This window comes from Rhipicephalus sanguineus, chromosome 1 (genome assembly GCF_013339695.2).
Source record: "Rhipicephalus sanguineus isolate Rsan-2018 chromosome 1, BIME_Rsan_1.4, whole genome shotgun sequence".
NCBI lineage: Eukaryota > Metazoa > Arthropoda > Arachnida > Ixodida > Ixodidae > Rhipicephalus > Rhipicephalus sanguineus.
In genome coordinates, this window is record NC_051176.1 from 30,994,657 (window position 1) to 31,021,237 (window position 26,581).

Below are 26,581 nucleotides of genomic sequence, written 5' to 3' on the forward strand. Positions count from 1 at the left end.
TTTTGCTGCAGTGAAACTTTGCTCTGGTCTCTTGTCAGAAAAGTGTATTCTCAGATTTTATTTGCGGCTAGCGTGTGCGGGGGTGGGCTGCTGCCACTCTCTAAAGGGCTAACGCGTACGCAGTTTGCAGCCTACACCCTCAACTTACCCCGCAATTATTCGCTAATCAGGAGCACGTGAGACACCGCGAGCACACGGTTTAGGTGACTTTGCCAAAACTCGCCTTGCACACCAAACAAAGCATCTGTATGCAGCGACAGGCCAGCTTAATCTGTAACTAAATGCCACAATCAGCAGGCGCGCTGTTATGCAGGTGCTTTCTCACTGCCTGCTTGCTTCCCTTCCATTACGCGCATTGTACACTCTAACCATCTTCCCCATTCGACGCACACTGTGCCTAAACAACATTTGTAAAAAGTTATCTCAGTCGTTTCCGAGCCGTTTATTTCGCTTCCCACAATCGCATGTTTTCGCCGTCGCAGATAACGTCTTCCTGTATCATCTCGACCTTTACCTCAGCGTTTCAGCAGCCAGAAAACGTGTGGTGCAGCATGATTAAGCCATAAGTGGCCGAAGCTGCCCAATTTATGATGTTTTGTTGGCACTTTACTAAAGTGCTTTCCCACGTCGGGAACAGCAGAGGTCACCGGTGGTGCCAGATGGACATTATCCTCAATTATGACGAGTGCGGCCCACAATTTAATTATCACACCACAAAGCATCTAGACACTCTTGGTCATAAAATGTGTAACCGTGAGCAGTTCAGGAAACTCATTCATGACAGCAGCGCAGAAGTGAGAGAATGTGTGCGGCACTGTTCAGTATAAATGCTTTGACTTGGTCTGGCTGTCTACATCACGCGATGCGCGCGGCCCATGGCTAGGCCCGGGTATTCTGTGCCGATTATTTACGCGTTCACAAAAAGAAGATTGCTGAGGAAAACATTTTCGTTACGTAAATTTTTTTTCGTTGCTGTTTTTGTTGTTGCCTACCTCCAGAAGCTACTGCCATAGGCTGAGGATCTCCGCGACACCTGCGAGGTCTGCTAGCATTGCTTTACATGCCTCAAGGAAAACCTGTCTACACCTATGAGAACCGCGATCAGGTAGACCAGGCATTTCTTCAAGAAGAAGAAGCGATTGAACAGGTGCACCCACCCCTCCTCTGATGCTTGTAGGCGAGGTTGTAGGCTGCACACTGTGTACACGTTAGCCCTTTAGAGGGCGTAAGCAGCCCACTTTCGCACACGCTAGACGCAAATAAAATCTGAGAATACATTTTTGTTGATGACAAGCCACCAGAGCGAAGTTTTACTGCAGCAAAATAATTAAGACTGCAGATTTACGCACAATACAAGCTGATAACAACCATCAATCACACTGAAGTGAGCACACACAGCAAGGGTCATTTTGGCCCGTTATATCTCGTGAACAAAGCAAATGAGGACATATGATATTAAAACCGTGTTTTCACTGACATAAGCCCTCTTCAATAAAAAAACTGTCGTCAAAACTGAGACCAGAGTTTATTTTATTTTTTGAAAATGAGCTCTTTTGAAAAAACTCGCTTCTTTAACTATTTTTTTTTCTTTTGTACTGCCCGTCGATCTTCCGCAGAAATGTTGCCAAGGCTCTTTTCTGTATTTGACACTGTTTTGAAGTTTCTGTGTGAAATAGGAAACGCACCAAGGTGTGACACACTTATACCCCTGTCACACAGCCACCACCAAACTCCGTTTATCTCCGTTCCGCATTGAACTCCTTAATGGAACTCAACCAGAATGGAGTTGTGGCCGTGCTACACGGCTCGGTGCAAGCTTTCGACGGTTGCCGCATGGGGCAGAAACAGCGCTGCTGAGCTCGTCGAAACGTCAGATTTTTTGCCTGTGCAGTCGCCTTTAAAGCAACAAAAACGTGTTTTTGTGTGTTGATGAAGTGCTTGGAATCATCATTGCTGTTACAGTGCTTGTGCGTGCGCCTAACAGGTGCAGAAACAAATACGGCGCGACACTTCACAGCGGCGGCTTGGCGAGGCGTTGGTGTGGAGAGTAAAAGCACTGATGTCCGAAAAAATACAACTAAAACTTACACTACGGGGCGTGAAATGCTACGCAAAGAAAGAGCATAGTTTTTAAAATTATAATTGAGCTCATTAGGACGATTTTGCTAGTGCGGTTTTCAGCATAGCAGTAGCTGGCTGGGAACCAGAGTACACCATCGAGCAGGAATGGTCATTACTGAACTCCCTCCACCAAAAGCTCCATTTAACTTCCTCAGCGAAATGGTGACCGTGTGACATGAATCCTAACTCCCTAGTGGAAAAGACGAGGGAGTTAAACGGAGTTCACGGGTGCCCGTGTGACAGGGGTATTAGCAAACTTTTTTCATTTGGGCTGTGTTTGGCATTCTGTCACACTTTTTTTTTTCCTTTTGAGGATGGCATAAAGAAAGCATGGATGTAATTCACAGCAATGTGTACTAAAACCAGCAGAAAAATTTGACATGACGTTAAATTCGGCCATGAAATTCCGAAAATATTGCAGCGAGCTAAAACAGGACGCTTGCACGGCCCCCTTCAAAAATGTTTTTGTGCGCTGGGAGCTTTTCTAGGAAATAAAATTTTCGGTTCTGTGCACTTTGAATGTGCCCACATAACATATAAAAATCCCAGGCAAAGCAAAAATATTGACCAGACAGGCATGTTCAATCTCTCGTGGAATCACCCAAGTGACATACATGTTGATTATCTGTGCTTGGGATCTTTGATTTTTATCTACCTACAAAGAAGATTGTTTGGTTTCCCAAAAAACACAATAATAGCAAGCGCTGTGAGTGTTAGTGTTACTTGCAGCCTTGGCATGTAACATCCTTTAAAGGGGCCCTCCAACACTTTCTGAACACGGTCAGAAAATGCTGCCAATCGGTAGTCGAGGCTCCTGTGAACATCCGAGCCAAACATTATAGCGCAGCATGTGGCATGAAATTTACAATTAAGTTTAAGTCAGCTAGAAATCACTTGCTCTTCTCTCGACAAATGATGCCATAAGCTCAATTTTTACTGAGTCATAAATCCAAAGTCCACAGCCATTGGCCGATTTGAGCATCGTGAGCTGCACAGTTGGCGCAGTTGCCGCGGGATGCGGCAATGCGCCTGCACATCCAGCGGCAAATGCGCCTGCACCGCACTCTACAGTGCTAGAATTACACACGGTACAGAATTACACCAGTACGCTCATGATCACACCGAAAGTGAGTCGTGCATTTAAAGAAAAAAAAGAAAGAAAAGAAAGCGCTCAAGGCCATGAAGTATGCTGACGTACGAACATAGCTTTTTGCCCCCTTGACAACCACCCCGACCCCCATGTAGCTTTCAGTGCGCTCGCTCTGTGATGAAAGGACAGAGAAAACGCTTAAGCGTGTGACAAACCCCTGTAACTCCGCTCGTACTTGGAAGGATTATAAAAATCTTTGCAGCAGTCGATTCGTGAGGACAAACTCTGATATTGATGTCATTCGATGATTACTTGGAAAAGTGCTTGAGGGCCACTTGAAGTCATAGGCACTGCGTAGTCGATGTAAACTTTGGAGTAGGCAAATGGCCGGTGAGCATCAGTATGCTATCTCATGGCACTACGGCGGTCAAAGTCAAGGCCCTCCTTAGGAACACATCGGGCGAGAATAATAAAGGGAACCGAAAGGCTCGAATGCACACTCTCAGGGCTAATCTTGTGCATGTGCACAAATATCGAGGAAGCTGACAGGAAGACTAGCACCACTGCAGCTCACTCGTAAAGCACTGCACAAGTGATATAGAAGGTCTTGTGGTTTTGGCTTCCACCTGCAGTGAGTCTCCTCTTTGCCCACTTTCATTTCCATCTTTCATCTACATATAATAGCCAACGTCCCCTATGCTTTCGATAGCTCCATTGTCTGTTTGTGTCACATACTAGAGCTGCGCTTCAGAAGTGTTTGCCAGACATGAAGGCTGCGGGATCGTATACCGGCCGCAGCGGCCGCATTTCGATGGAGGCAAGATGCTGGAGGCCCATGTGCTTAGGTTTAGGTGTACATTAAAGAACCCCCAGTGGTTGAAATTTCGGAAGCCCTCACTATGGTGTCTCTCATAATCATATCGTGGTTTTGAAATGTTAAACTAACCCCAACAATTATTATTATTATTAGAAGTGTTTGCCAAGTACTCACTAATCCACCACAGTATGTGCCTCATCTTTAGGAACAACACACAGATCATTGTGTTTCTAATGTAGAACTTCAAAAGTTCTTTCTAGAATCAAGAATGTAATTGTGCTTCTCTCTGAAAGACAAGATACAGTCAAACCTCGTTAATACGTACTCGCTTTAAACATACTAGCGGTTAAAACGTAGTTGTGACGAATGCCCGACTGAGTCTCATCCAGACTAATGCATTCGCTGACGCTTAAGCCGTAGTGGTTCGTCCTACGGCTACCGGTTAGTGCGTACCCTGCGTACCGGGATAACTTTATGTGCCATAAAATTTTACTGCGCCGCTGACATGTAGACACCAAAATGTGCCGCAATAGGTCTTCCATCTGTTCTAGAATTGCAGAGATCGGTTGATCAATGATTCCGACTTCCGTGGGATTGTGGTGATGCCTTTGCGGATAAGCATCGAGATAGAATAAAGGCGAGATGCTGGCCGCTGACGAACGTGGCAGTATGACAACCCAATCATCTTCAGCTATCTGCTCGGGCATGCATGTGGCTTAGCGCTAGTTTAAGCCTTCTGCATGCTTTTGATAGGCGACAACCTGAGCGCGCTGGGCCGCCGATCGCTGTCGCCTCGTGCGAGACTGCGTTCAAGTATGCGCCGCTTTGTAGAAACGAAAGCAGTTTGCTGTTGCTGAGCTGAGCGTCGCGGGTCGCGCGTGCGCCGAGAAACCTTGCTGCATTGACACTGTCACGCCAAGCGCGCGTGTACAGTACAGCAAGCGTAGTGCTGTTGTAACCATGCTGCACGCTTTTATTAGGCGGCCACCCAAACGCACCTCCGTCCACTGCCAGGGCAGCCAGAGCATCGCAGAGTCGCGGAATGCACATCGCTTGTAGGAAGCTCATCGTCGTTGTGATAACCCAACTAGCTAATCACCATGTCTGTGCACAGTCTGGAGCGGAGTGGGTACAAAGGACACAACACTCACAAGGCAAACGCACGCGTATGGTACAGCAAGCAGCTCGGCAGTGATAGTATGAGCTGAGTAGGCGACACGCTGCACGCAACTAGCCAGGGACAATCGGTTCCACGCGGCCGTACCGTGTTTCAATGAAATTGTCAGTTTTCGCTTAGGGGCAGATCGTGGTACAGATGCGCACACATGTAACGCAGACATCCAATACTGTCTGTTCTATTGTGTCAGTCGCTGCGTATCCCGGACCTCGCAATAGTTTCGAAATGCTTCTTGGCGTCGCCACAGCATGCTAACGGGCGGTCGTGCGAGAGAGCCAGATTCTTTTCTGCACTTTGTCAAAAAGAAAGAAAAGGCGTTGTGGTGGGTATTTATGGCAATATTTTCTGTGGCACTGTATTGATTTCTTTGTTGGTGGTGACGGCGCTCATCAGAAGATGCAAATTTGTACTTGCTGGTTAATGTGTACTACTGTTCAGTACGTAGTTATGCAGCATACCCGGCAGATACGTATTAACAAGGCTTCACTGTAGCGCAATAAGACTGAAAATATACTGCACGCAAGCTAATACTAGCTAGACAGCATCAATCACCCAAGTGTCACATCCAAGGTGCCTGAACACTTATAATACTTGCTACAGTAAAAGCTTGCCGATTTGACCATTGCTAATTTGGAAAATTGGGTCATTTGGACTCATACTCTCATCCTGGCCAGCATATGCATTAATTAATGGAATTAAACACTCGTTCATTCAGATATGTATACTTGGCTGCACCACAGTTAACTTGGATGATCCTTGGAGGAGCACAATGAGAGCAAAGTCCCAAAATCCGAACGAGCTGCTACTGTAGATGGAAGCAGCAAGATGGTATGAAACAAGGAGAATTTCTACAATTATACCTTGCTGACGCATGGAACTCACTGACATATTGCGCTTCCCAAGTGAGTAGGAGATAAAACCTGAGTAGGACATAAAGCCAGGAAGACTGCAGAAATGACAATTTCTAGTTTTCACATTTGCCAAAAAGGTTAAACAAAGTCTGCAAAAAATGAGGACACTCACAGCGCTGCTTGCTCAGCTGAAAGCGGTTCTCTCCTGGCTTGCTACTCACTGGACTTGGCTTACCTGAAAAAGATTAAAGGAAAAAAAAAAAAAACTAATTACCTCTCTTTCACGTCAACATACTTCTGACTCCTGGCAGCCAAAACCAAAGCCAGAAGGGGCACACACTGGGCATCTATTGTATGTAGATTCATCAATAATAAATAAATTTCACTAAAATGGATGCTTGGGCGAGTTGGTTCATACTTATACTTAGAAGGTTGAAATGACTCCAGCCAAGTTTATAGAGAGCCCGACACTTCCGGACTGATTCGGTCCCTTCCTCAGGGGGTGACTAGGTTGGTCATGGAAGCATCTCCCCGACTTGTTTCACCATGGCTCTGGATTTTCCTTTCCCTCACGTTTCGGAGGCCGCGAACGTATGCTGAGGGCATTGTTCCTAGGGGCTGGTTCACATTTGCTGGTGTGTTCTGAATGTACCAAGACTCGAGCAAGAGCCTCCTTCCCAGATTCCTTTCTGTTTCTAGAACAGAAGCGCCGTCGAAGTTGATCTGATGGTCGTGCTTCTCACAGTGCTCTGCAAGAGCGCTGCGTTGCATTTCCATCTTCCTGACGTCGTTCTATGTCGGCGCATTCTTTCTGGGAAACACTTGCTCTCGCCTATGCAGCTGGCTGGGCATTCCGAACACGGCACCTTGTACACTACGCCTTGGTGTTGCTCCCTCGAGGGTCGATCCTTTGGCCGCGGTAGCAAGCGGGTGAGCGTCGATGCAGGCTTGTGAATCACCGTGACCCCCTCTTTTCCAAGAATCCTGTAGAGCTCTTCACTGATGCCCGACACATATGGGATGACGGTGCGCTGGGTTGGCTCCTTAGATTCTATTGTGGCCGGTGGGGCGGCCGGGGAGGGGGTAGGGGTGTCACGTAGTGTGTCTTTCGTAGGTGCCTCTTTGGGGTAAGGTGGTTGTCCTCTCGGCAGACTGCGTGACACCCGGCGGATGAATGCTTCAGTGTATCCGTTCTTTAGTAGCTCAGTGACGACCCTCTCCTCTTCTCTCTCCCCCTCCGACATGCAGATTGTTCTTGCGCGTGAAAGGAGCGCCAAGACTACTGAAGCTTTGTGGGCGGTCGGATGACAGGACGTGAAATGCAAATACCTGCCGGTATGCGTTGGCTTTCTGTACACCGAGAAGGTCATGCACTCGCCCTGCCGTCCGACTGCAACATCGAGAAACGGAAGCCTACCGTCTCGCTCTCGCTCCACCGTGAACTGTATCGCCTGGTCGATGGAATTCAGATGTTGGAGGAAGCTGTCTACGGCTGACTTCCTTATGACGCAGAAGCAGTCATCCACGTACCTCACAAACACTTTCGGCTTGTCAATAAAGGAGCGTAGTGCCGTCTCTTCTATGTGCTTCACTGCGAGGTTCACAGCTGTAACTGAGATCGCTGCCCCCATCGCGGTCCCACTGGCTTGTCTGTAGAAATTCCCGTTGACGCTGAAGTATGTCCCCTTGAGCCAATACTCCAGTAGGCGACACAGTTCGTCGATGCTCAGGCAGCTTCTTTCGCCCAAGAGTTAAAAAAAAAAGCTGCTCGTGCGCAGGACACTGCTACCGCTATGGGTACACTGGTGAACAGGGACACGACGTTGAACGAGATGATGCACTCATCACTGCTCAATGTCGCATCTTTCATCCGCTCCACGAAGTGGCTGGCGTTGCGTATGTGGATTGGTGTTTTTCCTATGAGCGGCGCCAAATTCCGGTGGAGATACTTGGACAGCGCACGGAGTGGAGATGATGTAAAATCTACGATAGGACGGAGCGGGACGGTGGGCTTGTGGATTTTAGGAAGCCCATAAAATCCTGGTGCAGAGCCGTTACGGCAGATAAGCTGGAGGTAGGTGGTTCTTGCCTCTGGGTGCCTCTTAAAGATATCCGCCAGGAGCTTGTTCAGTTCCCTTTGGACTATTGGTGTGGGGTCTTTCGTCAGCTTCCCATAGGCCGGGCTGTGAAGGAGATCCCGCACTTTGTCGCTGTACGCCTCCCTATCGAGCAGAACCATTGCGCTGCCCTTGTTGGCCGGGAGGATGACAACGTTCTCATCATTTCGGAGTACACGGATCGCATTATTCTCCTCCTTCAATAGGTTCTCCTCCAGCCAGCTATATAGGCGAGAGCAAGTGTTTCCCAGAAAGAATGTGCCAACATAAGAACGACGTCAGGAAGATGGAAGTGCAACGCAGCTCTCTTGCAGAGCATTGTGAGAAGCCCGACCATAAGATTGACTTCAACGGCACTTCTGTTCTAGAAACAGAAAGGAATCTGGGAAGGAGGCTCTTGCTCGAGTCTTGGCACATTCAGAACACACAGGCAAATGTGAACCGGCCCCTAGGAACAATGCCCTCAGTATACGTTCGCGGCCTCCGAAACGTGAGTGTCATGGTCTCTAGATGGTTAAACACAACACAGGAACACCGAGGATAACGAAAAACTGCTTTATGCGAGAAAACCACTAAACTATTTACATAAGAAGTATTGAAGAAAGCCCAACTATATAAACAAACATCCCTTGTGCACACTATCCCAAAAACTAATAAAAATATTTACAGTTTCATCACGGGTTACTGGCGTTGACGTGGCAGCTCCGGTGCTGAGGCGACGACTTGTCGTGTCCGCGAAGTGCGTTGCTTCACCGGAGCACGACCGTCTGTTGCACCGTCGGGTAGCTGCAGTTACCGGTCCACGCCACGTCAGGTACTTGCTTTAGCTGTAACGCTCGTCGTCCGGTGCGCGACCCACGGAGCATAGCCGCAGAACATCTGCGCGTCCTCAGGAGAAGGGTCTCGCTGATGCGCGCTGGTAGCCCTCCTGGTCACGCCTCCCAGGTCACAGTACGTTGCTGCGAAGGCTGGGGCACATTTCCAGGAGCTGTGCTGGCGGACCTCAGGCGAACGCCTTGCCACGACCACCGCTCGTCCGTGCCTCTGCCCGTTCCAAGCGCGCTCTCCTTCCTCCTTCTCCTCGCCGGCCACGTCCCCTCTCGTGCCTGTTCTTCCCCCTCTTCTTTGCGTTCTTTTTTCAATTCTCCTTCAACATATGGTCTTCTTCTTTCTCTTTACTCTATATTTCTTCGTTTGACATCTGACTTTTCTCTCATTTCTTCTTCCTCTACTTCTCCCTCTTCTGCCAGAAGTCAACAAATTCATGACAATGATACGCCCTCCTTTTGAAGAGTTTTTCGGCATGAAAAACTGCTCCTGACATCCCAGGGCCTTCCGTCGTCAATGTGTATCATAAGCACGTTATACGCGTCCTACCTATGCACTTCACTTCACTACCCGCACACACTCACATCACTATCACCACTCACTTCACCACACATCACGGCTATTTCACTAAACGTCACATCACATGTGTCGTGGACAGTTCATAGGTGACATAAAAGCACCATGTCACTGTGTCTACTGCAACAATTCCACCAAATGTTCACCATAACTGTAAAGTGACGTCCTAAACACACTCGCTTACAGTAGAGAAGTCACTATGCCGACTACTCAACATATTCGACAGTAGGCTGTCTCGAAAACTCTCGTGTTGCTAAACTGCATGAAGAAAGTACTCGAACATACAAGCAGGGTACCCTTAATTCTCTTAATTGTCACACTGCGACCATTATCACAATATTTCTTTTTCGCTTGCCCATCTACTTGCAACATCCCTCTACAAACTTTTTAACATCTCTCCGCAAACCCGGCCAGAACACTACTTTAGTTAATGCCATTACAGTTCGCCTCACTCCTTTATGCCCCTTGGCATGGCACTGCTCCAATACAGATAGTCTATACCTTGCCGGCACCATCAATTGCTTACACTCTCTACCTTTGCGCACGAACTTCCTGTACACCACGCCATTATTCAGTACGTACGTCACATCTCTTCTCGTTCCTTCACTCATTGGCTTCTCTCCGATCCTACGTACCGCATTTTTCAGTGTCTCGTCATTTCTTTGCTGCTTACCTAGCCCAGCTGTGGGTATGCCCAACTCATCCAGTGTTGCAGACGGGTTCACCTCCTGTCCTACCTCTTTTTTAACTAAAGTCTCCTTTGGCACCGTTGCGCCTCTTTTTGCATCTTTCGCCTTTCCTACGCGACCACGTATGCATGTACTAGGCATTTTCCATTGTGCCACTGGGTCGTAAACGGCTCTTACGCCTTTCACATTGCCTAACACCACATCATACAAGGGCTCTTCTAGACACAGTGCAGTTACACGCCCTGTGAAATATGGGGTGTCTAACCATATTCTGGCCTCCGGGAAATATCTCGTTGACCCATCTGCCAGCACTACTCGTGACGTTTTTCCTGTGAGCTCCCTGTCGTCGACCAAACTTCGTCTAACTAGCACCGTACTAGCACCAGAGTCTCGAAGTACCCACACATGTTTGTTGTTCACTGTCCCTTTGACAACTGGCATATTAGTATTTTTCAGGCCAGCTGCGGACACAGCTGCACTCACTACGTTCGGTATCTCAGTTTCCTTTCTGTCATCTTTCTGTCCTTCTCTATGAGCTATCACCGCTGATACTTGATCTCGCGGTTTCCTTCGACATTCCTCAGTCTTATGGCCTCTCATATTACACACCTGGCAATAACTTCTTTCCCGTTGTACACCGCATTCCACGAGACAGTTACGGGCTTGATGACCGATGCGATTACAGAGGAAGCACCGTTCCTGCATCTGCTGCTTTCTATGCTCATTGTTTCGGGGCTTAAAATTCGTCTCATCTTCCTCTCCTCTGATCCTGTCTTTAACCATATGTCCTAAATTACCAACCGCCTGAGCTTCCATGTATTGGTCGGAATATTCGGCTACCTCATCGAGTGATCCTAGCTTCCTCTCCTTTAGAAACACACATAGCTTCGGGTGACAACAAGCAAGAAATTGCTCCCTAACCATGCTGTCACGCACACCCTCATACGTTTTGGGAGTATCAGCCATCTCCATCCATCTGTCAAAGTAGTTAGACAAGCGGCCCACAAATTGCTTTCCCGTTTCACCGTTTTCGGGCTTACATTTCCGAAATCTTTCGCGGAAGCCTTCAGCAGTCAGCCTGAACCGTTGAAGCAGTGCTTTCTTGACTTTTTCATAGTCCATTGACTCGGAGGCGGGCATTCTTCGAAACACACTCAAGGCTTCGCCTACTAAACAGAGACTAAGTGCCGTCGCCCACTCGCTTCTATCCCAACCTTGTCCCATAGCAATTCTTTCGAACCGGTGTAAATAGGCATCTAAATCATCTCTCTTCTCATCAAATGGAGCCATTAACTTCCGCGGACAAATGCTCTTAGCTCTCGGCGACTCCCTTTCGCTAGAAACCGACGATCTACTGTCATCATCTCTGGGAATAGATGCGTCTGCCAAACGCAACTTTAAGAGAAGAATCTCTTTCTCAGCTTCACGTGCCTCGCGAGCTTCCTTTTCCGCGCGTTCAAACAAGCTTAGCGACTCCTCTCGGCTGAGTCCCAGCGCAGTAGCGATTCCCAACAATTTTTCGTAATCCATGCTCCCGTGCTGTGAGAGACCAGTTGGGTAGGATAATCAATCCTGGCAGGCTCGCCAATATTTTGTCATGGTCTCTAGATGGTTAAACACAACACAGGAACACCGAGGATAACGAAAAACTGCTTTATGCGAGAAAACCACTAAACTATTTACATAAGAAGTATTGAAGAAAGCCCAACTATATAAACAAACATCCCTTGTGCACACTATCCCAAAAACTAATAAAAATATTTACAGTTTCATCACGGGTTACTGGCGTTGACGTGGCAGCTCCGGTGCTGAGGCGACGACTTGTCGTGTCCGCGAAGTGCGTTGCTTCACCGGAGCACGACCGTCTGTTGCACCGTCGGGTAGCTGCAGTTACCGGTCCACGCCACGTCAGGTACTTGCTTTAGCTGTAACGCTCGTCGTCCGGTGCGCGACCCACGAAGCATAGCCGCAGAACATCTGCGCGTCCTCAGGAGAAGGGTCTCGCTGATGCGCGCTGGTAGCCCTCCTGGTCACGCCTCCCAGGTCACAGTACGTTGCTGCGAAGGCTGGGGCACATTTCCAGGAGCTGTGCTGGCGGACCTCAGGCGAACGCCTTGCCACGACCACCGCTCGTCCGTGCCTCTGCCCGTTCCAAGCGCGCTCTCCTTCCTCCTTCTCCTCGCCGGCCACGTCCCCTCTCGTGCCTGTTCTTCCCCCTCTTCTTTGCGTTCTTTTTTCAATTCTCCTTCAACATATGGTCTTCTTCTTTCTCTTTACTCTATATTTCTTCGTTTGACATCTGACTTTTCTCTCATTTCTTCTTCCTCTACTTCTCCCTCTTCTGCCAGAAGTCAACAAATTCATGACAGTGAGGGAAAGGAAAATCCGGAGCCATGGTGAAACAAGTCGGGGAGATGCTTCCATGACCAACCTAGTCACCCTCTGAGGAAGGGACCGAAGCGGTCCCGAAACGTCGGGCTCTCTATAAACTTTTCAACCTCCTAAATCATTTCAACCTCCTAAATCTTCCACCCAGCCAGGCAGATTTCTGTCGAAATGTTTATACTTATACAGTAGAACCCCGCTGTTACGTTCCTCACTGCTGCGTTTTCCCGGCTGTTACGTCGTTTTCCGCCGGTCCCGGCATAGCTCCCATAGGATACAATGTATTGGGAACCCCGCTGTTACGTCGTAACTGTCGGACCGTTCCCGTATGATACGTCGCGAAGTGCGCCCGGAGCCGACCGAGTGACTACCAAAGAGAGCGGCCATGGTGCATTTTCACGCAGCCTGGCCTCGTTTGACCGTAATATTAGCCGCATGAGAGGCGCAAGCAACAGAATCTTTCAATTGATGCAAACAAAAGCATGGCCTTCGAGATTCAAATTGCAAAGATGGCGTCTATGACGTAACTGCTCGCGAAAGCAAGGCCTTCGAGATTGGCATTTACTATTGACAAAAGCATAGCCTCTGAGATTTGCATTGCACAAACATGGCGTGTATGACGTAATTGCTTGCGAAAGCAAGGCCTTCGAGATTGGCATTCACTTCTGCCATCGCGTTGGCGTAGACTCATCATCATCGTTATTTGTCGGAGAACGGGAGGAGTTCGAGCTGGTTGGAGCTCGCATGGTCGTGCGTGCGGTTCGCGGTCGGACTCGCCGCGCCGGTCGTGATTGCGTGTGCTTAGTTCTTTCATGCCTACAGCTGTTGGTGTTAAAAAAATCACATACGTTGATTACATTTCTGTGGATAAGGCCGTCCTAAGCTCCGCGTTTCTATCCATCGACTAGATCGCGGCTGAGCGCGCCAATTTTCTTGCTGCTCGTAAGAATTGAAATAAAATTCTGTACCACTAAATATTTTGCCGTTTTTCCTGTTTTTCGGCTCTTACGTTTCCCGTCTCTTACGTTTATTTCCTACGGTCCCTTCAAAAACGTATCAGCGGGGTTCTACTGTATTTACAGCGTAAAAAGACAGAACACCCATCATGGGCGTGCTTGAGGTTTTAACATTTTTGACTGCGCTGTCACCACTGCTAAATTGTCCCTTTTGGCAACTTCTTGTCACGAGGCTTTTTCATCTCTTCATTTCATTTAATCATCTTTCTGTTGCTTTGATGCGTGCCATAAAAAGGCCTTGCATTCGAAGTAATAAAACAGTTGCAAGTTCAGTGCTGTGTCTGCGTGTCTCCCTGGGTGTTCTGTCTTATTGCGCTGTAAAAATCTTTCATCAATAAATTTCGTTTCCACAGTGCCACAGGAATCAGTGAATGTAAATTGACTGGCTCATCTAGATGAACTCACTTTCAAGTTTGCCAGCACTGTACATTTACAAATGCATTGAGGACACAGCACTTGGTTGCTGTATGGGAAGCTAAGCTCGTCTTTAAACTGAGGAAACTTGGAACTGAGAAGACAAAGAGCAGCTTACCCCCAAAACTGGTGTCCGAAGGTGGAGCTGCCATCCGACTCTCCGCTTCACCTGGCGCAGCGTTCTTGTCGACCCAGCACTTCTTCTGCTCATCCCAGACAATCTGTGCATGCGAGACAGTAGAGCCATAGCTAGTTGGATGAGCCAGTGCAGATGCATATTATATTAACAACGCGAACTCACAAAGTACAGAAAGATAACTACAGACAAAACACGACCACTGCGTGTTGTATCTTTAGTCCTTACACGTGCTTTGTGAGTTTGCACTGTTAGTATATAATATGTGAGACAGCAAGACAATGGTGAGCACCGTAAAGAGCACAAAGGAGCTTGCAGGCCACCACCACCCCAGCAAAGGGCATGCATGCCAGGCAGGTAAAGCAGAAGGTCGACCGAAGAGCCACAGCTAGTGCGAAAGGCAAAAGCACGAAATCCTACATATAACATCAACAAGAGCGTGCAGGCAGCATGGTGTGGTGCATCAGCTAGAGCAACAATACATGCATGTTTACGTAACTTGACTGAATAGACAAGACACACAGCATTTTTACTGGCCTGATATAGGGTGCAAGTGCACATCCAGTAATTTGCTACAGCTGATTCACAGGAATGATAACAACATGGGAAAATTATCTAGCCAAATGCCTCAGCAACAAAATCACCTGTATAATATAACAAAGGATTCCTTATGGGACCCGACTGTATTGTGAGTGTTATGATGGACGACCCTTTCAGTGAAGTGGCCTATATAACGAAGTACTTTGAAGGTACCAAGTGCATTGTTATAAAGGCACTTGGTTATATTTGTGGACTAAAAAAAAATTGAGAAGCCAGTCCACCCTGTGAAGGTGGATGACCAGGTCAGCACACGACACAGGTGACACAGAATTTCGAACCATAGCCCTGCAACTAAATCCGATACGTTTGTCCAGAAAGTCCCTTTTGAATTTATCACACACTCCTTTTAAGTTTCCCATTTGAGCAGCATGCATCTTTTTGCCGTGACATGCATTGAGTTGTTTACTGTGTGGCACACACGTTGGTGTTTGAAGCCCGTGTTTCTGCTCGGTAACGAACGGAATGCCCTAGCCCATATCCAGCTTCACTATTAAAAAAAACACAGTGGTGTTGATAGGTTACTAAGGTCAGGTACACCTGTGAATTCACACAAGGTCCACAGAATGTGGGATACGTGAAGTGGTCAAGAGTGGTCAGACAGGCGATATTATGAAGCCGATATTTTGACAAGGGTACCTATCTGGGGAAAACAAGCATTTGCTCCAGAGACATCCCTAGTATAACCAGTCTTGTAAACTAACATGGCACTACCCAGTCTTTCAAAGGATACAGTAAGCCCAGGGAGAGATGCATAAAAGAACATCCACCTATGTCTGCGCCCTGCCAAATTATTGCGTCTGGTGAATAAAGCCATTCAAATCCCAGCACTTGCATGAATGTATAATGCAACCAATCGTATAATGTGGTGCTCGGCTTTCTCAAGCCTGAAAAATATGGATGTAGTGAAATCTTTACAATTTATATATATAGACTGAACATTCAGAATAATCCATACAGAATAATCTATACTCCTAACCAGCTGCAAAAGACATTTATGCGAATAACAACTCATTACCTCAAATGTAAAGTGATTCTAACATTTTTCACTAAAACAGTACATGAGTGTACATACATGCAGATTGTTTTCTTACATGCAGTGATACTAGCTGTCATGAATTCACAGCTATGCACTAGACAAACTCTTTCACAAGACAAGCCCTTCTGCACTGGGACATTTATGAACGCTGCTACAGCAGTGGCAAAATAGGCATATCCCCTAACGCATGTATTTATTTGTGCAGTGTTTATACCTTTTTTTTTCTTCGAGTTTTCCATTAAGGTACGAATACACTGGCGGCGCGGCACTCTCCCGCATGCCGCTCACGAGGCGGCGCTTTTCTCTCGTTCTCCTGCGGAGTGCCAACGCTTTTCTGCCGCCGACCCAATCACTCCGGGACCTATTTTTGCTGCTGCCGCCGGCAGCCGCGCAAGCAAACCGCCAATCAGCGCCTGATTTTTCTCCTCTTCCTTCTCACATGGGCTGTCATCATAGCAACCAGACATTGTTCTCCTCACCTGTGCCAGCCCTCTCCGTCTTTCGGGGAGACATCGCGAGCTGGCAGGCATGTGCGCCTCGACATGTCTACTCTTGTCTTGTGACTCTCGCACCGACAATGTGGACAGCGTGCCGCTGCTTGCCACGCGGAGGTTCCGACGGGCGGGCCGCGGCAGTGGCATGCTTTTCGCCAGTGTGTACGTACCTTTAGCTAGTCATAGTACTATGATGTTCAATTACCAAATACAGGGGTGAGACGACTGAAACTAATTGGGAGCAGTTTTTGGAGCAGCAAAATTTCGATTTTGGAGCAGAGGAACCTTGATTTCGAGCACTGAGCAGCATTTATTATGTCGTCATAGGAGCTTCAAAAACAAGTTTGTAGCAACTTGGGGGGACAACTACATATTTTAATTGGTTTAGAATACACATAAAACTGAAACAGCTTTTGGAAAAAGTTTTTTCAACAGAATATCGGCAGGTAGGAACTACACTATTTTTTTACATACCATGCGACCTATCTAGCCCGTGTAACAAACGACATATGAAATAAATGAAAAAAAGGTTCTGGAAACTATGTTCACCTCAAACATTTGAAGAAAACAAAAACGATAAAGCATCACACTTATAAACAATTTAAAGAATAATTGTGATTGCACACGAATTGTAGCTACATAGCAGTAGGCCTTTGCCTACTGCTATCGGTGATATTATTTAACAGATTACTGTATTGGCTTTTTGTACGTCTGCCTCGTCTTTTATTTAGCTTTTCAAGCTTCCCAAGAGCTTCCTGTAGGTCAGCGTTACTTTTTGTCAGGAGAACATCACTATAGGCACCTGCAGCTTTCTGCTTGGCGACGCGGTTGGCATAGCGTCAAGTGTACTGCACGCTTTAACAGACGACAACAAAAGCGCACTGCACCGCCGTTCACTGCCACCTCATGCGGGACCACCTTCAAGAGTGCGGTGCGGGCACGGAGCAACAGTTCCCGAGGTGGCGAAACTGCGCTCGCTCAGGCGTCCTAATAAAGTCACAGAATCGGGCACAGCACTGACATGCCTTCTGTTGTGAGAGTCCGCTAGCAGAGAGGGAGAAACGCGTGTGTCGCACTGTCAGACGAAGCTCGCCGGCTCAAGGCCATTCTGCGCCAATTCGCAGTTCGCGCTTTACGCCCAAGTGGTGTTTCTTGTGCGTTCTCGTCGGCTTCATATGCTTCAATAAATTAACGGAAAAAATGGTGCCACATACAGGAAAATTATGTGAGTGAGGTATCTTGTAGAACGCGAAATCTATAACTTTTGGTAACGTGAACCCAATAGGTTAGGTATAACGTTTAAGGTGAAAGCCTTAGATGTCTCATCAAATGCAAAAATTGACCGTCGGTGTTGCGCGGTGGTGGCATCGACATGATGTGATGCAAAAAATCACCATCCCGTGGTGACGTCGCCACATAACGTTATCATGACGTCACAGATCACCAAAATTTGTGACGTCATCATGACGTCACATGGCGTGACGTCATAACATGACATTGTCACTTTGCATTGTCTCCGTGATTGGACCACCGATCACGGAGGCAGAGCAAAACCAGGTGAGGTGCAGCAAGGTTGTAATCTCTCCAATCCTGGAGAAAGTGCAAAACCACATTAGGTGCAGAAAGCTTTTGCACGGGGGTGGGGCAGGATAGACACATCAACTGAAGAAAAAGAAGATGGTTCGCCTTCTATTCGTCTTAGTCTAATGCATAAAGGATACCGTGTCACGAGGCGTGAGCTCTCGATCTTTCCTTCGTATGGCACGAGCCCACGCTTTCAACCACACCAAGTCACTAGGAACTTTGAAGGTTGCATACCCGCTCCTTGCAGGATGTGTACACACTGTTGCAGGTCAGCACGACACATTTCCACCCCATCCTAAAGGAGCACTGGTGGAAATCTGCAAAGTGCTCTCGTTTGTTCATGGAACAATACTTCTTTCTATGTGCCTTTGTTGTGGCGTGCAAAGCGCGCGCAATGTTTGAGAAGTCAGTTCCGCCAGCACAACGTGGAAGCCACTGAGCGCAACAAAAAGCCTGCAAATCACAAAGGAATGCGCGACAGCTTGCCCATGCGAACTGGGAACTTTCCCTCCCAGGGCCATCTATGCAGGTGTGCGCACAACATGCGAGCGAGGAGCCCATGCACGTGGCAGACGTTGTCTGCCGAGGGGCCACGACAAGCAGCTCGTTTTAAGCTCTATACGGCCTATAATTTGGGCATTATCTATTACTAACTGCAGCTAAAATATCTGCCACATCTATCAATTGATGTCACAGACAGAAATCTGTGAAATTTAGAATGTACGAAGCGATATCACAATTTTTATATGTTGCGTCCGTAGAAGAGCATGTGAAGGATGGCAGCACACCGGAAGCATCATCTGTAGTGCTGTGGCTAAAACTGCATTTCCTCCGTGACACTATTGCGCCGCCCGATCACACTGCAGCGGCTGAGCAGTTTCTCATCCTCAAATACTCCTTTCTCCGTGGGCGCGGGTGCCAAGAAACCTCGCTGCACTATCTCATCAAACGTGCGCGTATGGTACTGCAAGACCAGCGCCGTTGTAAGCGTACCGTATGCTTTTATTGGGGGACGATACAAACGAGCTTCGCATCAGTCCGCTGCCGCCTTCTCGTGCAAAACCGCTAGAGAAGTGGTTCTCAAACTTTCTGGCCTTGGGGAAACCCCACGGCTTTTCCAGAGTGCCGCAGAGCACCTAAGTTTTTCTTGAGCATGAAGACAATCGAAAGCGAGGGGGAGGGATAACGCCTCTCGGCGCGCACAACCACAGTATTAACACTGTCCCCGTTGGCCTGTTCTCTTTTCTTTAATATTGAAGGCCATCGCCATTGATGTAGAACTCTCGTGCGCTCAGTTGATGGCGTCACCACTCTCCGAGTCCGCAGTGCCAATATAGCCACCTGACGCATTTTGTCCCTGTTCCCTACCCGGCGTGTAGCTTGAAGTTGTGTTTGGTGAACGTCGGTGCGTGAAAATGGCAACGCAAAACGAGCCCCGCTTGCTTTTTTTGCGGCTACGGACAAATAGCAAACGTTCAGGAATACTTCAAACGAAGTAGTTTGTCATAATAGTAAAGACGGGGAGACGCAATACAAAACAGGGACATAAAGATGAGACCGACCACACAGGCGCACTCTCGCAACTGGAAGTTTATTGAAGAGGCAACACACATGGAGCTTACAAGCTGGGCACGTGGTGCAGGTTCTCTTGCCTATAAAAACAGAATGACTTTCCACATCTGATTTGTGAGGGCACATGCGTCATGACGAAAAAAAAATGGGGGAAAAAGAGAGAAAAAAAGGAAAAAGGAGGTGGGGGTTGTGCTGAGAATCAAAATTTAGCGCAGCGTGTTAATCAAATAGGAGCGCTCTTTCTCTATTAGAGCAATAGACTGACACATTGATCCCTGCATCTGTTAATATGGAACGCTTCGATTAGTTCACGAGTGGTAGTTCACTTCGGCGTGGCAATTCTTATGCCGCTAATCACATTTACTGCGTGAGATAAGAACTGCACAGTGCTGTCCGTTCGTCAGAAATATTCGGAAAATGCGTTGCACAAATAAAGAGTGTGGAGTACGACGTTCGTTTAGAAATGAGTAAGCTTTTTTCTTGGCATACGATAAAAAATACTTTTTATCGGCAGCCTCGCGCGTCGCTTGTCCTATGACCGGTGCGCATTAGCAGAAAGCTGGGATAGTTGAAATGACGTATTAGCAATGATAAAAAGATAGAGACCACATGAAGTGCCCGTCTCTTAGTTTTCTAGCGCTGTTAATACGTTGAACATTTCGCTAAATTATATTTTTGAACATGTACAACTGTGTTTTTCGTCTAGGTCCTCCGATCATAAAGCCCATCCTAAGGCCCCTCAGCCCGACAGGCGGTCTACGTGGAAAATAACTGCTAAGGCATTTGATTTCGTCTTTATGCAAGTTAATCGACGGTTAGCTCACGCATGTGCTACCACTATTCTCGATATGCCATGCTTCAATCATTAGGCGCGTTTCTTCATTTCTATGTCGGTACAACACTGCGCATTCATCAAATTTTGGTGTGCACTTACAATCTCGACAATGTAAAGATAGATTAGAAGGTGAGCGTCCTGTTAGCGATCTCTTATGTTCCAACAATCTCTGGTTGATGCATCGGCCCGTCTGTCCTACGTAGAAGCGGCCGCAGCTGAAAGGGACCTTATACACCACACTCGTACGGCAATCAGTGAATTTGTTGGTGTGTTTTACGAAACAAATATCGGTCCGCTTCTTGTCTTTTACTCGCTCATTCTTCCTCTGCACAGCGGCACAAATCTTACCTACCTTATTGGCAGCCGTAAAAACAACATTAACGCCGTATCTAGTTCCTACTTTCTTTAGCCTGTGAGATACGCGATGAATGTACGGTATACCTACGACACGTTTCTTCCTATCGCTTTCTGCAACCATGCTCGGACTTAACACAATAGACTTCTTTAAACGTTCAGCGACCGTGGCCACTGCATCACGAGGATACCCTACATCTAAAAGACGCGTAACCTGTGAGTTAAAGCTATCACTCATTTTGTGCTCACACGACTTGGTGAGGGCTGACTTAAGGCAAGACACGGCGATGCCGTTTTTTACAACCTTCGAGTGCTTTCCAATAAATGTTCAACAGTTGTGAGTAGTACTCGTCTGATCTGCCTCGCCTTTCTGTCCCTTTTATTGCACTTCACTTAATCAAGTATGCAATTGCAGCAGTATATTGTCAAAAAAAAAAAAAGAACACTTATAAGTTCTCACATGATGACGTACTTAAGGGGAGACACGGGTCTTTTTTTATTTCTTTTATTAGCTGGGTGAACTGAACGAAATTTAACAAACTTATCCAATTTTTTCTGCAGATTCCAAATCTCTAATTAGATTTTTGGTAGCTGCATTAGTACAAAAGATGTGAAATCTCTAAAAGCATATTTCTTACGGGAATTTTTGGCAACTTTGCTTTGTCAAACACAAACAAAGTATGTGGCAAGGCTGCCAGAGAGCTGGTTTAGCCGGTGATGCTAATCCGATTGTCTTCAACAAACTTTGAATGCAAAATAAATAGCCGTAAATGTGAGTGAAATTTTTTTGCTGCATACTATTTCTGATAATCGAGAATTATAATTTGGTGAACAACATTATAAGAAAATAAATAGCATCACCGGCTAGACCAGCTTCCTGGCAATCTTGCCACATACTTTGTTTTTGTGCTTGACAAAGCAAAGTTGCCAAAAATCCCCGTAAGAAATATGCTTAAATATGTGTTAGATATTCCATATCTTTTGTTCTAATGCAGCTATTAAAAATCTACTTAGAGATTTTGAATCTGCAGAAAAAGCTGCATAAGTGTATTAAATTTCATGCCATTCACCCAACTTAAAAACATTTTTTAAGACCCACGTCCCCCCTTAAAGAACGTTTTGCTTTTAGAGCAAAACAATCCTTGAAGTCACCAGTGTTGCATTGCTACCAAGTTAGTTAGCCAGTGTATGTATCGGCTGGCTACCATATGCTATAGAAAATAAGGGTCTGCGAATATTTGAAAATTTCTACTAGCAAATCGAATAGCATTCTATTCAATTCAGTACTCAAATAGAATAGTGCATATTAGAAATACAGAATATTTTTTAAATACTTTTCGAATAATAAGCACCGATTAAAAAACTTCAAGGGAACGAGACGTTGGAACAAAAAGGGGTAATGTTTCTTGTTTACTCATTGAATTGCCAAGATGCGTGTAGCTCAAGGTTTTACGGGACTATCGACGCTATATTAATCTAAGGATGAAGGCATTTTTGCTTATAACTCCAGTGTTGCTGAAGTGACCGAATAATCAATCCACTATCTTCATCATGACATTCATGATGATGTTGACTGTGATGAATATCGTTTCATATTTATATATCAGCTTTATGTAAAAGCTGTTCACAACGTGCCACCTTGAATATTGTAGTCACTGCAGTATTTCAACCTGCAGTTACAAAATATTTCTAAGACTCTAGTTGCTCCTTTATATGAGCTTGCTTCTGCTTACATAATTGTGGTATTTTCTTTTTCAATTAAAAGTAATCAATGTTGTTTTGTTAGAGCTTGTGAATATTTGTTTCAAATAAATGTTGTGGAATTATTTTGCTGTTTCGAAAATGGTTACATTATCATTCTAGAGCTGCATTGAAAAAGGCTGCCTTACTACTTGAAAAATATTCGAATAGTATTCGATTGCACTGCTATGTGCTCTTCTAACGAGGACAAGATGGGTATTGGCGATGAAAGAAAACACAAAGTTGGCTCAGATTTAGCGTAAAAAGTGTGCAACAGTGTCAATTCATTAATCTCACATGAAGCCACAACTGCTGCATGTTTCAAGAAAGCTACTGTATTTCATCGCATAACAATCACACTCGCATAACAATTGCACCCCTGAATTTTGTCATTATAACTTAATTTTTTTTACTTTTCCCACATAATGATCGCACCCCAAACTTGGCGCATCACGCCCATGATGTTTCTCGGGTTCCCATGAGAAAAAGCATGGCCTCTGAGATCGGCATTTGCTACCCAAAGATGGTAAATATGACATGTTTCAGAAATTGATTTTGAAGCACACAGTAAGTGAAAGTAAGGTCTTCAAGATCAGTGTCTGCTGTCCAGAGCCGTAGCGTTGGTGTGGGCTCGTATCATCGTCGGGGGTGCCTCCATGCTTCCCAGTCCGATATCATTGCCTTTGTGTTTCTTCTATTTTCGCACACGTTGTGTCTTCCCTTTAGCGCAGCTGCGTTTGTGAGCCTTTAATACCTTTCAGAGTTGGTGCCAACAGAATCTTAGATTGTACTTAGATTTAGGTGCACGTTAAAGAACACCAGATGATCAAAATTTCCGGAGCCCTCCACTACGGCATCCTGCATAACCATATCGTGGTTTTGAGGCGTAACACCCCAACAATTATTATTATTATTATTACGGCGGCGGTCGCCCTCTTGTCCACTTTATTGGGTATTCATGTGCTTACAAACCTGGGAGTTAGCATCGCTCGCAGCCATGACGGCGAGTGTGGAACACTCTTTCTTTGCCGGCTGGCATCATGTCGCACGTGATCTTTTAACGAGCGGAGAGCATACTACCTTAACGCATCAAGTCTGCTGGAACGAGATCCTTGCTACGAATGAATGACAGAAGGGAATTTTGAGGGCTTGTTTTTTTTTTTGTTTTGTACAACCTTAATGAAAACCAACAGATAAGCCAAGGAAGGTATAGGGGACGTTAATTGTACTGTTTCAAGTGTATCATAGTCATTATGATGTAGATGTGAAGAGCGTGGATGAAAAGACAATTTGCCACCATCAGGGACTGAACCTGCAAACTTCGGATAAAGTGCCTGATGCTCTACCAATTGAGCCACGGCAGTGGTCGTCCTCTCGTCCACTTTACTGGACATTTCTGTGCATGCGAACCTGGGAGTGTTAGTCAGCGCTGCTCACAGCCACAACGGCGAGTGTGGAACACTCTTTCTTTGCCCGCTGGTGTCTCATAACACGTGATCTTTTGACGAGCGGACAGCTGACTAATAAGCCCTTGCATGCTACCTTAAGGCATCAAGTCTGCCGGCATGAGAACCTCGCTATTAATGAATGAAAAAAAAAAAGGAATTTTGGGCAACACACTTGGCTGTCTAGGGGCCATGGCGATCTCGCACTGTGCCAACCGTGCTAATACAGCAGGCCAGGAACGTTATCTCTCAGAGATGCTGACGTATGCGGCGATAATTTTGCAAAAATATAGTCAAATGTGATTGCTAGCCAGGAGTGAAAGCCACGTCCTCGTCGGTCGTAGCAGCACTAGATAAAGAGTTATGGCACTGGAGCTGCTCAAAAAAACGCTTTGTGCTCACTGAGTGCGACTAAAATGCACCAGGCAACTATGCAGAGTTTTTCTAGTGTAAGAATGGAATTTCTGTGGGACTGAGACAATGCCCCCAGTGATGGCACTGCCAGCCCTGACAATGGCCCCAACAACCCGCAACTTGTTCATGTTCTCAGTGGTAAAAAATATTTTTGTGCAGAAAAGTTACCCCATGTAATAATCGCACCCCTAAATTTGTGTCAGAAAAAAAATTGTACGATCATCAAGCGAGCAAATACGGTACTTTAGCTGCAATCAACATTATACGCCTCAAAAGATAAGAAATGAGAATTAGGTCTTGCTAATAAAAATGAAGTGTCACACACCATGCATCCTCTATCTATTACAGTTGGAACTCAATTTAACGAAGCGATGATCATGGTCAAATTGTTTTGTTAAATCAGGAAGTTTGTAACATCAAGAAAACAATTTTTGGTTCTTTAAAATCTGAAATTGTAACCTAGCGACACCCTAACACTACTACAGCATTGTTTTTGCCGCTAACCCATGCCTACACATGTGAAAAGTCTGCGAAGGCAGCCCGACGACGGACCGGACATGCAGCCTCCCATGTCCGGGCAATGCAGACCAGATGGTCATGTGACGCTATGACAGGCTACTGATAAGCAAAGACGTGAAGAACGAATGCAGTGATTGTGCGAGCAGGCTAAGCAATAGAGTTGCGAGGAGGCGATGAGTGCCATCTGTCCTATTAACCATGAAAAATAAAAACCAACCACCGCCATAGCCTCCTAACAATAAAGCTAGGGCCATGACTAGGCTGATGTTTTAACATGGCAGTGCTAGAAGAAAAACCCGCCTGTGTCAAAATTGGAATGAAGCCACCGCATTTTTACTCAGTTATCTTAGGAAAAGCTTTGTTAAATCGGGTTTGATGCCCAAGTTAGTTTCGTTAATTTGGGTTGACAACATTGAACCCTATGGGTACCTGCCAGGGAATGGCAATTTCTCCGTTAGATCGGGAACTTTGTAAACTCAAGCTTCGTTAGATCGAGTTTTAACTGTATATTATACAGAGCATTCACCGTGTTTTACAGCACTTTATTTAGACATGGCACAAATAAGTTGCAAGAGGTCTTTGTGCAAGGTCTGAGAGCCTGACAAAGTTACAAGATTATTAGTGTAACTCCCAAAGATACTGCTGGTGCATAACTCACATACAACGCCCTACATATAAACTTTGTGAAAAAAAAAACATCTGCAAGAGAGGAGGCCACAACCGAAGCCATGCCATGCGTGAAGCAAGAAGAAAACACACAGATCGTTCAGAATACAGAACAGGCACGTACATCAGGGTCCTTATCATCGGGCAGGATCATTTGATTGGGGCCCTTGGGAAGCAGCTTCCCGAAAATGCCCCCCAGCCAACTCTTGCCAGCCACCTACGCATACCGCAACGGCACATCTTAGCAGTACCCCATGGGTTCTGACTGACAACATGTAATACCAGAGGTGAGCAAGCTACGATGACACATGAACTGCAGGGCATGCCAAAGTTGCACTTGAGACTAAGCTCACGGTAAGCTTGCACGTTTATGCAAGCATGTGCATACACACACCTGGTTACACTCGTAGCATCTAGCAAAGTGACAGCAACAAAAGTGATAGATTTATGTACCATGTTTTTCTGCAATTAGTGCGTATCAAGGAATAAACAATTTGGCTAACATCTGCTCCAAGCAGGCGCTAATAAGAAACTATACAAATTTAAAGCAACACACATTCACTTTTCCCTTTATGCCTGTATCACAGAGAATGCCAGTGAAACAGCGCTTTTAGTAATTCGTGGCACCAAACGTGCACAGATGTGTTATGCAAGATGTCAAGCACCACTCTCCATCCACGCCTCCCGACACACTGAGGACGACACAATCCCACAGTGTCTAATGCATCATCTCCCTTTATACCTTGACTATGAGTGTCCCTATTCTGCACAACCACATGCACTGGATAGCTGGTGAACATACCAAAATGCGGAGGGTGGCCATCCAGGTAATTATAAAAAGAATCAACAACACTGCTTGCTTTGACGAGTGCTTCCTGCAGCAAACTGCAATCACTCACCACAATGATGGGCAATTTATAGCTGCAGAAATGTGAGAGCCGAGAGACAATCCAGTGGCCTATTCAAGTTTACGTGAAAATCTTGCTCTCTTGCCCTCTACATACCGCTGCGGTGCCATCAGCAGAGCTCAAAGTGCCTGTGCAATAGAACAGTAGCCCGTTCTATCCACTGCACCGATCACGCCGTTATTACAGTCACAAAAAAT

The 26,581-nt window shown here is 46.2% G+C and overlaps 1 protein-coding gene across 7 annotated transcripts in view; it reads right to left on the reverse strand.

Moving 5' to 3' along the window:
- LOC119390134 (uncharacterized) overlaps positions 1-26,581 on the reverse strand; it is a 282,319-nt gene that overhangs the window by 10,470 nt on the left and 245,268 nt on the right. For 5 of the 7 annotated variants that reach the window (XM_049413916.1, XM_049413925.1, XM_049413914.1 and 2 more), the window contains 3 exons: positions 25,601-25,693; positions 14,200-14,302; positions 6,229-6,291 (listed from right to left, as the gene is read on the reverse strand). In XM_049413916.1, coding sequence (XP_049269873.1) covers positions 6,229-6,291; positions 14,200-14,302; positions 25,601-25,693 — 259 coding nt within the window. The remainder of the gene's footprint in view (positions 1-6,228; positions 6,292-14,199; positions 14,303-25,600; positions 25,694-26,581) is intronic. The other 2 variants (XM_049413922.1, XM_049413919.1) reach the window with 1 other exon arrangement.